This window comes from Somniosus microcephalus, chromosome 4 (assembly GCF_052327205.1).
Source record: "Somniosus microcephalus isolate GS21.2 chromosome 4, FLI_Smic_1.0, whole genome shotgun sequence".
NCBI lineage: Eukaryota > Metazoa > Chordata > Chondrichthyes > Squaliformes > Somniosidae > Somniosus > Somniosus microcephalus.
In genome coordinates this window covers 59,101,746-59,117,106 of record NC_140990.1, presented here as the reverse complement: position 1 = coordinate 59,117,106, position 15,361 = coordinate 59,101,746, and the positions used below count along the sequence as shown (strand labels likewise).

Genomic DNA, 15,361 nt, shown 5'->3' with positions numbered 1-15,361 from the left:
TTTGTCCCCTTTTACTAGTTTACCTTTTACTCCATACCTTCTGCCCCTTCCTGACACGCTCTGTTTTTTAATTCCCCCACTGCTACCTAAGTCTATGACCTTCTCCGTAGTCATTTTTATTATTTGCTCTCTAGAAACCTCCCCCCCACTAATTAGTTTAAAGCCCTCTCTATAGCCCTAGTTATATGATTCACCAGGATTCTAGTCCCAGCACTGGCCAAGTGAAGTCCGTCCCAACGGAACAGCTCCCTCTTGTCCCAGTACTGGTGCCAGTGTCCCAAGAAGCAAAACCCATTTTTCCCACACCAGTCTTGGAGCCACGCATTTAACTCTCTAATTTTATTTATCCTAGCCAAATTCGCTCGTGGCTCAGGTAATAATCCCCTTGAGGTTCTGTTTTTTTAATTTGACCCCTAGCTGTTCATACTCCAACAGAATCTTCTTCCTTGTCCTATGTACGTCGTTTGTACCAACATGGACCACGACAACTGGATCCTCCCCCTCCAAGTTCCAGCCCAGAAGAGATGTCCTTAGCCCTGGCACACAACACAGCCTTCGCAGATGTAATCACCGTGAGCCTCAATGGGGTCTACCGGCTCCCACATCTCGCAACAGTAACACATCACCTGCTCCATTCTATATAATTAATTAAATTTCTTATTATTAGTTATGAAGACCCTGCCCGGATATAGATGATAATATCACACCACTATTTAATAGGACTTACCAGCTTAAAGGTATAAAAGAGAAGGAAGAAAACCTACCAACCAGCTGATCACCAACCTTCTCTTTGAATACTGTCTCATGGGGAAGATAATCACATGAGGAAGAAAGGAATAGAAGGATATGCTAATAGGGTTAGATGAAGAGTGGTGGGAGGAGACTCGTGTGGAGCAGAAACACCAGCATTGACCAGTTGGGCCGAATGGCCTGTTCCTGTGCTGTAGACTCTAATTCTATGTAACTATGTCTTCTGACTCCTGACACAGTTGGAAACGCCTTTACTATTATTACCACAATTGTACACCATCTTCATTTCCAAAGATCTCTTAGCCTCTCTAATGGCTGCTTTTGACTCCCTCAATTGTGGGTGATTTTTGTCCCTATTCTCCTGTAAACTGAACTCATCTTGTTACAAACTGGGTTCAATGTAAGGCAGTTCGGGGAGTCAGGCATCATTCACCCAGAGACCTACGCTGGTCGGTAAAACCCCAGACGGTTCCTCAGTAAGGATTCCTCTGGTTCCTCACCATATATTGTCAGGATACTGAAGCCCAGCTTTCTTACCGTCCACTCCTGGAGGCCCCACTCCCTGAGCCTACAACCTTCAGCAGGGTCAGTGGTGGAGTTCCACAGCGGGAGTGATCCCAGAGTAACTATCGGGATCGCACCCCCGTGGATGTTCCAGGTGTATTTTTAGTTATCCTGGTGTCTAACACACACACATCAATAAAACAGGGAATTCCTGGAAACACGCTGCAGGTCCTTCTTTATCTGGAGATCAAATGTCTGTTGTATAATTGTACCAGCAGTTAACAGGCTCCTGTGAACTCCTCCGTCTGCTATTTTAATGCAGACTTTAACCAATTTATATTTTCACCTGCCTTAAAATGGTAGACTCAGGACTGTCACATAAACACTTTAAATTTTCATAGAATAATTGCCAGTCATTTTTAGACTGGAAACTTAAACCTGCCATTTGACTTTCAGTCAGGAACTGATCGCAGTTTTACACCAATCTCGGATTTGACAGCACGTTCCCAGCATTCACGGTTGTTCTTCCCGACTCTAAACACAGTTGTAAAGGAGCCTTCTGTTCCGTGCCTAGGAGCTCTGAACCATGGAAGAGAGCGGATGGGACACATTTCTTACAGGCCTCAAGATTAACCCGCATGGGGACTTTGCTGTCACTGAAGAGAGACGAGAAAGACCAAAGTGTCATTTGCCCCTCTCAGCGTGGCCCTGAAGGACTGTGTCCAGGCTGAAATTCTGTTCCCGCTGTACGATCCTCCCCCAGATTGTCCTTTCTGAGCTCCAGCCAGGTGATGCTAAACACTCAGGTGGGAAAGACAAAAATCTACAACAATGTGTTTAACACAAAGCTGACACATATCCAGAATATTAAACTCCAGCCTAGTTGTAGGGGTCATTAACCTCAGCAGAAATAAACCCCAACTGTCAGAATGAACATGGTTCAGTCCTGGATGCGATTAACAGCAGCAATAACAGCAGAATCCAACCCCTGCAGTGAATTGTGAACTCGCTGGTGTCTCAGAAGGGTGGATGACTGAGTGAATCCCTTCCCACACATGGAGCAGCTGAACGGCCAATCTCCAGTGTGAGTGCGTTCGTGTTGTATCAGTTTCCTTTTGCTTTTAAAACTCTTCTCACAGTCAGAACATTTAAAAGGTCTCTCATCAGTGTGAACAATTTGATGATCAGTGAGGTGGGATGAGCGAGTGAATCCCTTCCCACACACGGAGCAGGTGAACGGTCTCTCTCCAGTGTGAGTGCGCTGGTGTACAATGAGTTCAGATGACTGCCTGAACCCAGTCCCACAGTGAGAGCACCTGAACGGTCTCTCGTCAGTGTGAACACGTTGATGGCACATCAGTTCCCCGTAACTTTTATAGCACTTCCCACAGTCCGAGCATTTAAAAGGTCTCTCCTCAGTGTGAACTCGCTGGTGTGTCAGCAGGTTGGACGAATTAGTGAATCCCTTCCCACACTCGGAGCAGGTGAATGGCCTCTCCCCAGTGTGAGTGCGTTGGTGTCTCAGCGGACCACTTGCACTTTTAAAGCTCAGCTCACACTTAGAACATTTAAAAGGTCTCTTATCAGAGTGAACAAGCTGGTGTTTCAACAGGTTGGATGACTGAGTGAATCTCTTCCCACACACAGAGCAGGTGAACGGCCTCTCCCCAGTGTGAACTCGCTGGTGTATCAGCAGTGTGGTTGAATGAGTGAATCCATTTCCACACACTGAGCAGGAGAACGGCGTGTCTCCAGTGTGAACTCGCTGGTGTCTGATCAGGTAGGATGAGTGAGCGAATCTCTTCCCACACACGGAGCAGGTGAACGGCCTCTCCCCGGTGTGACTGCGTCGATGAGTTTCCAGGTGGGACGGGCAACTGAATCCCTTTCCACAGTCCCCACATTTCCACGGTTTCTTCGTGGTGCGGGTGTCCTTGTGTCCCTCCAGGTTGGACAATCGGTTGAAGCCTCCTCCACACACAGAACACGTGTACGGTTTCTCCCCGCTGTGAATGGTGCGATGATGTTTCAGGCTGTGTAACTGGTTAAAGCTCTTTTACAGTCAGTGCACTGGAACACTCTCACTCGGGCGTGTGTGTCTCGGTGCTTTTCCAGTCACACTGGTGTTTGAAATCTTTTCCCATAGAAAGAACAGAGAAAAAGGCCGATGATATTCAGGTCCTGATGAATTGAGCTACTCGGTCAGATCTTGACGTGATTGGTTTGAGTTTCCCGTCTGTAAATCCTCCCCTTCTCACACCCTGTAAAATGAGTTTACCAAAGTCATTACTGGAAGTACAGGATAGAAATTCAAAACAGACAATTCTAATTTCTATGGAACATTCTTTCCTCTCTTGTTCCCCCAAAGCTGTAAATCCCCATCCCACACACTCTCCCTCCTCCCTGTGCTGAAATCCAAACCCATTGCACCATCTCCAACATTTCTTTCTTCCACTCCCAGTATTCCCCCTCCCTCTACTCTGGTTGGGTTCAGTTCTACACCCGTTGTGTGCAGATTGAGAATAAAATCAATGAGTCAATGAATGCCTCTCCTGGTCACAGGGACGCTGAAGCCCCGCCCACTCCCTGTTCCTGTACCAAGATGGCCGTGCATGCACTGTGCTGCAGGTGGAACAGGCCTGTCTTTCCTCCACCAAGATGGTGGCGTGTAGCCCGGGCCTTTCACCGAGAAAAAGCCTCACCACTGTCGTCTGGTGGAACACAGACCGGGCCGCAGGATCTCATTCGGCCCTGAGGCCGTTCTCCAACTTTATAAACATAGAAACATAGAAGATAGGAGCAGGAGTAGGCCATTCAGCCCTTCGAGCCTGCTCCGCCATTCAATGAGATCATGGCTGATCATCCAAATTCAGTACTCTGTCCCTGCTTTCACCCCATATCCCTTGATCCCTTTAGCCTTAAGAAATATATCCAACTCTTTCTTGAATATATTTAATGAACTGACCTCCACTGCTCTCTGTGGCAGAGAATTCCACAGGTTCACCACTCTCTGGGTGAAGAAATTCCTCCTCATTTCAGTCCTAAATGGCTTACCCCTTATCCTTAGACCTGATTCTGGACTCCCCGGCCATCAGAAACATCCTTCCTGCATCTAGTCTGTCCAGGCCTGACAGAATCTTATAGGTTTCGATGAGATCCCCTCTCATTCTTCTAAACTCCAGTGAGTATAAGCCCAATCGACACAATCTCTCCTCATGCGTCATTCCTGCCATCCCAGGTATCAGCCTGGTGAATCTTCGCTGCACTCCTTCCATGGCAAGAACGTCCTTCCTCAGGTAAGGCGACCAAAACTGCACACAATACTCAAGGTGCGGTCTCACCAAGGCCCTGTACAACTGCAGCAAGACATCCTTGTTCCTGTACTCGAACCCTCTTGCTACGAAGGTCAACATACCATTTGCCTTCTTAACCGCCTGTTGCACCTGCATGCTTACCTTCAGCGACTGGTGCACAATAACACCCAGGTCTCTTTGCAGTTCCCCTTCTCCCAATCTATTGCCATTCAAATAATAATCTGCCTTCCTGTTTTTGACACCAAAGTGGATAACCTCACATTTATCCACATTATAGTGCATTTGCCATGTTTCTGCCCAGTCACCCAACCTGTCCAAATCGTATTGGAGTTTCACGACATCCTCCTCACAGCATACCCTCCCCCCCAGCTTTGTGTCGTCTGCAAATTTGGAGATATTACATCCAATTCCCTCGTCCAGATCATTAATATATATTGTGAACAGCTGGGGTCCTAGGACCGATCCTTGCAGTACCCCACTAGTCACTGCCTGCCACTCGGAAAACGACTCGTTTATTCCAACTCTTTGCTTTCTGTCCGCCAACCAGTTCTCTATCCAAGTCAATACCTTGCCTCCAATCCCATGTGCCTTCATTTTGCATGCTAATCTCTTATGTGGGACCTTATCGAAAGCCTTCTGAAAGTCCAAATACACCACATCCACTGGTTCTCCCTTATCTATTTTACCAGTTACATCCTCAAAAAATTCCAGTAGATTAGTCAAGCATGATTTACCTTTTGTAAATCCATGTTGACTTTGTCTGATCCTGTCACTGCTTTCCAAGTGCTCTGCTATTACATCTTTTATAATAGACTCTAGCATTTTCCCCACTACTGATGTGTAGGTAAAGTCAATGTAGCGAAAAAATGGGTGTATGACCTGTTAGGAGCCGAGCGTCCCCTAAAGGCAGCCGCCCAGTGGACGGCTAGTAAAGAGCACCGCAAGGGCATTGAGAAAGCGGTGTGGCTTATGTGCTATAAAATGCAGGTTCTGGTACTGGACCACGCGGTGGCCAGTAAAGAATCTAAGATTAGGCATTTGTCCCAAGAGCTGCAGGAAAAGGTTGCAGCAGAAGGGAAAGTGCTAGTGGCCCTGGAGGCAATAAGCCAAGAGAGGGCAGCGATGGTCCGGGATCATCGGGGGAAAGTAGAGCACATGGAAAGCCAGGCCGCTGAAGTACAGCGTGAGCACCAAGCCAGGGTAGAAAGGCTAAAGGACAAGATAGCTGAGTTAGAGGGGAGTGCTAGTTTTAGGGTAGAACATGTTGAGTACCAAGCAAGAGAATCTAGGGAAAGAGAAAAGAAGTTAAAGGCGGAAATTAGCAGTCTCACGGGGGAACTTAAGGCACAGGAGGAGAAAGTAGCCGAGGTAAAAGCAGCTTATAAGGTGGCTTGCACTCAGGGGTTTGAGGAAGCAGACCACGGCCCCTGTAGGCAGGAAATTGAAAGCCTACGTATGGAGTTGGCCAAAGCAAAGGGGATGATATGTCTCATTAGCCCAAAAATCAGCCAGGCCGAATTTAACGGCAACCCAGTCAGGGCAGTCCCGCAGGCAGCCCCTAGAACTAAACGGGTTAGGGAACCTGAGGTTGCACAGCCACCACCCTTCGCCCCTAGTTTTCCAGAGGTCTGGGAACAGGAGCAGTTGGGGGATGAAGAACCCCAGGTAGACCAGGCTAGCCCAACAGAGAGTCAGGGACCGGGACCGGTGTACCCCGTTATACAGCGGAGGTACGGACCACCCGGTGACAACGGGGAACCTGGGGACATCCAGAACCAATTCCAGATTCCACACGGTACGCAACAATTGCGTTCCATGGTGAGCTACATCCCCAAGCTCACCATGAGGGGGGACCCTTCCCTGCACTTTAGGGAGATAGAGTAGGTGGCCTGTGTGAATGACTGCGACAAGGCAGAAAAGGCCAAAATGATGCTGTTCTCCCTGGGTAGCGATCTCCTCCAGATGCTACCCGATGAGTGTAAGAGGGGTCAGGAGAATTATGGCAAGCTCAAGGAAGAGATCCTGGAGGCCATGGGGATGAACGAGGGGAGTCCGTTCTCCCGGGTAGAGAAAACAGTCCAGCTCCCCGGGGAATTCCCGCAGACGTTCGCGGACAGGCTGTGGCCAGTCTATCAGGATGCGTGCCCGGGAATGCCGGCGCGAGCGCACCTGGACGGGGAACCGTTAGTTCACTGGCTAAGGTGCCTTATGAATAACTCCCTGCCCCGCGTTCGAATGCAGTCAATGGCTTGGTTCGACCCCCGAAACCCTCTGACCACGGAGGAGACGGTAATCCGTCAACTCACAGTCACTTTTAGAAATGGTAGAGATAGTGAAACCCCCCCGAAAAATGGGGAGGTTTGTGAGGTCAGGCCTGGTGACCAGCCCCGTAAAGAGTGGTGCCAGGAAGGGAGCCGTCCCAACCAAAGCAGGCAAACGTGCTATGGTTGCGGGAAGGAGGGGCATTGGCGCAGGGACTGTAAAAATCCCTGGAAGGACACAAGGGAAAAGGTTCCCACAGCCCCATTCCAAAAGGCAGAGACAGAAATTGCTCCCGCTGGGATTGAGTCATTTTTAGAGGCCATGCGGTCTCTTCTGACTGGCCAGGGAAGTACAGCTGCTGTAGTTCCCTCCCCCACCTCTGCCCCCCCACAATGACTAGAGCCAGCGCAGCCGGTCGACCTGTGTCCCCCAGAAAGACATGCACAGGAAAAGACCTCCAGTAAAATGGAGGAATACCTGCGGTGCCAGGTTGCGGAGGCTAAGTTAGTTGAGCAGGCTTTAAGGGAGGAAAACGCTAGGTTAACAGCGAGGGCTGGCAGTTTAGAGGGTCAGCTAAAGGTTTTTAAAATGGTTCATGAAGATTTTCCGCCACCAGCAGCGGGTGGTGAGGGGATACCTGCCCCCAGTACAGGAGTGGGTAGGGAAGAGGAGATAAAACTAGATTACTGGCTAGCTGCCAGGTATATTAAACAGAGGCAGGGAAACCGACAGCAGGGGCTGAAAAGGCCAGTAAAGAGTTAAACGCTGTAGGGGAGCTGCAGCCACAGGTCACACAGGCTAGACGTGCAGCCTGTGTGAGGGGAGGAGTGGTCTCATCTAAACGGGAGACTCCCCCATTGTTCTGGGACCCAGAAGGGGAGGAGCCGGAGGTCCCAGGTCCTGTCCCCAATCACCCAGAAGGGGAGGAGCCTGAGGTCCCAGGTCCTGTCCCCGATCACCCAGAAGGGGAGGAGCCGGAGGTCCCAGGTCCTGTCCCTGGTCATAATGAAGCCGAGTCGGAGGACGAAGGTCCCGTCCCTGACTGCGGCGAAGGGGAGGAGCCGGAGGTTTTAGGTCTTGCCCCTCAGTGTAGCATTAGAGAGGTGGCGTCTGGGGGCGGGGACTCACAACCTGGAGTCCCAGGTAGCAAAGAGGTGCCTGCCGCTGACCCAGAGCCTAGGGAGGCGGAGCCTGCGGGAGGAAGCCCACAGCCGGCAGTCGTGGGGAAGCCACGAACTGCAGCCAGGGCCAAAACTCCAGCCAAGGGTCCGACCCATGAGGAAACCTCATATGTGGTGACCGCCAGACGGTCAGATAGAAAACCGCAACCAAAGAAGGTCTGGTCGCCGGTTTTCACAAAAGGAAACCCCCGTAAGAAAGCTGCGGGAAGTTTAAACAGTCCACAGCCAGCAGCCACGGGCTGCCTGGGACTAGCAGCTGAGACTGATGTGGGAACGCCGCAGGGGGAGGCCTGCGACAGTCCCCGCAGATTATAAGCTGGCCGTCTGGAGACGGGCGGCAGATGTACATGGATATATATAGTTTTGGAGAATAAGGTTTAGTTATTGTTACCGTGTTTTTTATTCCATTGGATTGTTTTGTACATTGGATGGTTTTGTATTATTGAAATAAGATTATGTTACGACTCTAGGCGAGTCTGTACATTGTTTGAATGTTTTCTCCGATAGAAGATGTTTACTCAACTTCATTGTCGGAATGAGGAAAGTGCGTGGGCGAGGTACACTCCATAGTAAGGTAAACTACGGGGAAGGTCAGTTGGGGAGGGAACGGATTTGTGCTCACCCAAAGACACATGATACAAAGACGATTTGAGATGCTCATTGTATCACAGGGGGGACTGTAGGATTCGCAAAATCCATGAAATACAGTCTAGATTGGTAAAACCCCTGAAATGGCCACATTGTGAGAACACAAGATGGAGTTGGCAGTTCTCATGGCTCAGTTCAAAAGGACACACCAGCAGTATCTTACAGCAGCCTGAGTCATCACCGATTAGAAGATTCCAGAACTTACTGCTATTGATATGATAATATGGTTACAGTAGTAACGAAGTCAAAACAAAAGTATTTACACCTCAAGGTGTGTTAATTGCTAGCAAAACGCAAACCCATCTCTGAAATCACAGAGCAAAGACAAAACCTATTATCTGTACCAAACTCAGAGGGACACAGGACTGATCCCATTAGTTTCATTTACAAGACATTAAAATAAAGTACTTGCTTTTGTCAAAGCAGCCTGCCCATTACCTTGACAAAAGAAAACCCCTGATTTGGCACCGAGATAAGTGCAAGGGAACAGTATAACTGTGGAGGGAAATTCGACAGCAGGGCGTCCTCTCTTTCATTCAGTGAGATTCAATCAGATCCATCACAGATTCACACAGACACGAGGTCAAGGACAGAGCGGGGAGGACCCACAAGATTGTGCAGGAGAGATTCAGAAGTTCAGTCCAGATCCAAGACCATCAGGAGTTCGAAGGCCGAGTGGAGAGGAGACGGTTCGAGGAGTTCGGAGGACTTTCAAGATTGTGCAGGAGAGAGATTCAGCCAGACTCCGACAGATCCACAAGATTCACCAGAAGCAGTGAAGTCCAAGTCCAGATACCATCAGGAGTTCGAAGACCGTGCGGAAGAGGAGACGGCTCGAGGAGTTCGGAGGACTTCCAAGTTTGTGCAGGAGAGCGGGTCCAGGAGCCGGTCCCATAAGGAAGATTGGAGATCCCAGACGTAACAAGGAGTACCAAGGTCCAGGAGGGTATTTAAATTCTGGTGAGCATAAAGGCCCAACTCTACCTAACTGACATAGTTGAGGTATCTTTTAGCAATGGGAGGGTTTGTAACATTAAGGGTTTTGTAATTCAGGAGTGTGATTTATCCCTCGATGTGTTCGTGCGCTTCCCTCACCCCCGCTTTTAGCTTAGCGCTATTTTAGAACTGTTTATATGCTTTAAAGTTATTTTTCCTGTGTTTAATTTAGTCCTCTGTGAGAAATGTTACTTTCGTCTGCATTTATTCTTGCCATTTTCTCTGTGTACATTCTCTTTCAAAAATAAAGATCGTTTTGATTTAAAACTCAATCTGTCTCATCTGACCATTTGTCTTCCGAGTCACGAGTTGGGCCTCACATCAAGGTTGTCTGGCAATAAGCCCAGTGTCTAGAACCGGTGAGGGGGGAGCGCTTCGGAACCGCTCACGAGCAGTGCGAAATCAAAACCGATCCAGCACACCATAAGCTCGTTAAAACGACCCCTTACAGATGTCAAGCTTACCGGTCTATAACTCCCCGCTTTTTCTCTACCACCTTTTTTGAATAGTGGGGTAACATTAGCTACCCTCCAATCCACGGGTACGGTTCCAGAGTCCATTGAGTTCTGGAAGATGACCAGCAATGCATCTACTATTTCTAGGGCCACTTCCTTAAGTACCCTAGGATGTAGATTATCAGGCTCTGGGGATTTATCGGCCTTCAGTCCCATCAATTTTCCTAACACCATTTCCCTACAAATACTGATTTCTTTCAGTTCTACCCTTTCATCAGACCCTATGTTCCCCGGCATCTCTGGGAGGTTATTTGTGTCCTCCTTTGTGAAGACAGAACCAAAATATGTATTTAGTTGGTCAGCCATTTCTTTGTTCCCCATTATAAATTCCCCTGATTCTGACTGCAAGGGACCTACGCTTGACTTCACCAATCTTTTTCTCCTCGCATATCTATAAAAGCTTTTACAGTCAGTTTTTATGTTCGTCGCAAGCTTACTCTCATATTCTATTTTCCCTTTCTTAATTAATCCCTTTGTCCTCCTTTGTTGAATCCTAAACTGCTCCCAATCCTCAGGATTATTGCTTTTTCTGGCCAATTTATATGTCCTCTCCTTGGATCTTATGCTATCCCTAATTTCCCTTGTTAGCCACGGTTGAGTCACCTTTTTTGTTTTATTTTTATGCCAAACTGGGATGAACAAATTCTGTAGCTCATCCATTCGGTCTTTGAATGTTTGCCATTGCCTATCCACTGTCAACCCTTTGAGTGCCATTCCCCAATCAATCCTACCCAACTCGCTCCTCAGACCATCGTAGTTTCCTTTATTTAAATTGAGGACCCTTGTCTCTGAGTCAACTACTTCATTCTCCATCTTAATGAAGAATTCGATCATATTATGATCGCTCCGACCCAAGGGGCCTCGTACAACAAGATTGCTAATTAATCCTTTCTCGTTACATAATACCCAGTCTAAGATGGCCTGATCTCTGGTTGGTTCCTCGACATATTGGTCCAGGAAACCATCCCGTAAACACTCCAGGAAATCCTCCTCCGCAGTATTGTTACTAATTTGTTTGGCCCAATCTATATGTAGATTAAAGTCACCCATGATGACTGCTGTGCCCTTATTGCACGCTTCTTTAATTTCCCTTTTAATGCCATCCCCAACCTCCGCCTTACTGTTTGGATGTCTGTATACCACTCCCACTAACGTTTTTTTCCCCTTAATCTTTCTCAATTCTACCCATACAGATTCCACCGCATCAGAGCGAATATCCTTCATTACAATTGTGTTAATCCCTTCTTTAACCAGTAATGCTACCCCACCTCCCTTTCCTTTTTGCCTATCTTTCCTGAATATCGAATAACCCTGGATGTTGAGTTGCCAATCTTGGCCATCCTTGAGCCACGTTTCTGTAATCCCAACCAAATTGTATTCGTTTACCTCTATTTGCGCAGCCAATTCATCCACCTTATTACAAATGCTCCTCGCATTAAGACACAAAGCCTTCAGGCTTGTTTTTTTAACGCTCTTAGACCTATTAGAATTATTATTTACTGTGGCCACGTTTGATTTAAACCGTTGATTTCTCCGACTGCCACTTTTGTTTTTCTCCTTCCTATCTTTTGCTTTTATCCTTGTTTCCCTTTCCTCTGTCTCCCTGCTCAGGTTCCCAATCCCCTGCCATTTTAGTTTAAACCCTCCCCCACAGCACTAGCAAACACTCCCCCTAGGACATCGGTTCCAGCCCTGCCCAGGTGCAAACCGTCCGGTTTGAACTGGTCCCACCTCCCCCAGAACCGGTTCCAATGTCCCAGGAACTTGAATCCCTCCCCCTGGCACCATTCCTCTAGCCACGTAACCCTGTGGCGCGGCCTACCCACAGTTTATTAATCTCCCGACCCCGCTCCCGCTGACCTGCAGCTCCGCCCGGCGACCGCACGAAGCTTTCTTAGTAAAGTCGGTGAGGGACACGTGACCCGGGCCCACGGTCTGATTGACGGGAGCTTCTGACCAATAGGGAGCGAGGGTCACGGCTGGAGGAGCGATTGAGAGATTATTTCATTCCCTGTGACTCTTTAGTCTTGATAAAGGGTTTTGACCCAAAACGTCGATGTTGCCTGGCCTGCTGAGTTTTTCCAGCATTTTCTGTTGTTATTTCGTATTTCCAACATCTGCAGTATTTTGCTACTGTCTTACAATACAGCGGCTCAGGTTTTTAAAATGTTTCATTCACCAGAAAATGACAAAGTACAACATTAAATAAACCTGGAATGAAAAGTTTGTATCAGTGATGATGACCATGAAACTATCAGATTGTGTAAAAACCCATCTGGTTCAGTATTGTCCTTTAGGGAAGGAAATCTGCCGTCCTTACCCGATCTGGCCTATTGGTGACTCCAGACCCACAGCAATGTGGTTCACTCTTAACTGCCCTCTGAAATGGCCCAGCGAGTCACTCAGTTGTATTCAGAAGGTGGCTCACCACCACCTTCGAGGGCAATTAGAGATGGGCAATAAATACTGGCCTTGCTGGCGATGCTCACATCCTGTGAATGAATAAAAACACACAGTGGTCAGCTCCAGAACATAAGAATTAGGAGCAGGAGTCGGCCATTCGGCCCCTCGAGCCTGCTCCGCAATTCAATAAGATCATGGCTGATCTTCAACCTCAACTCCACTTTCCCACCTGATTCACATATCCCTTGATTCCACTAGAGTCCGAAAATATCTCTCAGCCTTGAATATACTCAACGATTCAGCATCCACAGCCCTTCAGGGCAGAGAATTCCAAAGATTCACAGCCCTCTGAGTGAAGAGATTCCTCCTCATCTCTGTCATAGTCATAGAGTTATACATCACAGAAAGAGGCCCTTCGGCCCATCGTGTCTGCGCCGGCCATCAAGCCCTGTCTATTCTAATCCCATTTTCCAGCATTTGGTCCATAGCCTTGTATGCTGTGGCATTTCAAGTGCTCATCCAAATGCTTCTTGAATGTTGTGAGGGTTCCTGCCTCTACCACCCTTTCAGGCAGTGAGTTCCAGATTCCAACCACCCTCTGGGTGAAAAAGATTTTCCTCAAACCCCTCTAAACCTCCTGCCCCTTACCTTGAATCTATGTCCCCTTGTTATTGACCCCTCTACTAAGGGTAAAAGTTCCTTTCTATCTACCCTATCTATGCCCCTCATAATTTTGTATACCTCAATCAGGTCCCCCCTCAGCCTTCTCTGCTCCAAGGAAAACAACCCCAGCCTGTCCAGTCTTTCTTCATAGCTGAAGCACTCCAGCCCAGGTAACATCCTGGTAAAACTCCTCTGCACCCTCTCCAAAGCAATCACATCCTTCCTCTAGTGTGGCGACCGGAACTGCACACAGTACTCCAGCTGTGGCCTTACCAGCGTTTTGTACAGCTCCATCATAACCTCCCTGCTCTTGCCTTCATTAGCCGAGGCATAGAATATAAGTATCCCATATGCCTTTTTAACCACCTTATCCACCTGTTCTGCTGCCTTCAGGGATCTATGTACATGCACACCAAGGTCCCTCTGATCCTCTGTCTTTCCTAGGGTCTTACCATTCATTGTGTATTCCCTTGCCTTGTTAGTCCCTCCAAAATGCATCACCTCACACTTTTCAGGGTTAAATTCCATTTGCCACTGTTCCGCCCATCTGACCAACCCATCTATATCGTCCTGTAGCCCGAGGCTTCCCTCCTCGCTATTTACCACCCCACCAATTTTCGTGTCATCTGCGAACTTACTGATCATACCTTTTACATTCACATCCAAATCATTAATGTAGACCACAAACAGCAAGGGACCCAGCACCGATCCCTGCGGTACCCCACTGGACACAGGCTTCCAGTCACAAAAACAACCTTCCACCATCACCCTCTGCCTCCTGCCACTAAGCCAGTTTTGGATCCAATGTGCCAAGGCACCCTGGATCCCATGGGCTCTTACCTTCCTGACCAGTCTCTTATGCGGGACTTTATCAAAAGCCTTACTGAAATCCATGTAAACCACATCCACTGCACTACCCTCATCCACACACCTAGTCACCCCCTCGAAAAATTCAATCAAATTGGTCAGACATGATCTTCCCTTGACAAAGCCATACTGGCTATCCCTAATTAATCCTTGCCTCTCCAAGTGGAGACTAATTCTGTCCCTCAGAATTTTTTCCAATAGTTTCCCTACCACTGATGTTAGGCTCACTGGCCTGTAATTCCCTGGTTTATCCCTACTACCCTTCTTGAATAATGGTACTATGTTAGCTGTTCTCCAGTCCTCTGGCACATCCCCTGTGGCCAGAGAGGTTCTGAAAATTTGTGTCAGAGCCCCTGCAATCTCCTCCTTTGCCTCACACAGCAGCCTGGGATACATCTCGTCCGGGCCTGGGGATTTATCGAATTTTAAGCCTGCTAAAACCGCTAGTACCTCCTCCCTCTCGATGCTAATATGTTCAAGTATATCACAGTCTCCCTGCCCGATTGCTATGTCCACATCGTCCTGTCTTCAATGGTTGACCTCTTATCCTGAAATTATGCCCCCTATTTTGAGACTCTCTAGCCAGGGGAAACAACCTCATAGCATCTACCCTGTCAATCCCCCTCAGAATCTTATACGTTTCAATGAGATCACCTCTCATTCCTCCAGGTCCCATCAAGGACTACCAGGGCAGGGACGGCACAGTTTGTATACAGATTAAAGCTCCCTCTACACTATCCCATCAAACACTCCCAGGGCAGGTACAGCACGGGTTAGATACAGAGTAAAGCTCCCTCTACACTGTCCCATCAAACACTCCCAGGGCAGGTACAGCACGGGTTAGATACAGAGTAAAGCTCCCTCTGCACTTCAGCCAATGTCCCAAATTCCTCCATCACCATCCCTGGATATATCCTGTCACACTGGCAGGACAGACCCAACAGGGCTGGTGGTGGCACAGTGGTATACAGTCGGGAAGGTGTGGCCCTGGGAATTGTCAACATTGACTGTTGACCCCATGAAGTCTCATGGCTTCAGGTCAAGCATGGGCAAGGAAACCTCCTGCTGATTACCACCTACCGCCCTCCCTCAGCTGATGAATCAGTACTCCTCCATGTTGAACACCACTTGGGAGAAGCACTGAGAGTAGCAAGGGCACAGAATGTACTCTGGGTGGGGGACTTCAATGTCCATCACCAAGAGTGGCTCGGTACCACCACTACTGACCGAGCTGTCCGATTCCTGAAGGACATAGCTG

General features: G+C 48.3%; 1 protein-coding gene across 1 annotated transcript in view; it reads right to left on the bottom strand.

Annotated features, from left to right (window-relative positions):
- Positions 1 to 1,858: 1,858 nt before the first annotated feature.
- The window catches only part of LOC147118998 (uncharacterized), a 28,821-nt gene continuing 15,318 nt past the window's right edge, over positions 1,859 to 15,361 (bottom strand). Inside the window, exon 3 of the mRNA XM_085984733.1 lies at positions 1,859 to 3,169. Within this exon, the coding sequence (XP_085840859.1) occupies positions 2,195 to 3,169 (975 nt within the window). The 3' untranslated portion in view covers positions 1,859 to 2,194. The remainder of the gene's footprint in view (positions 3,170 to 15,361) is intronic.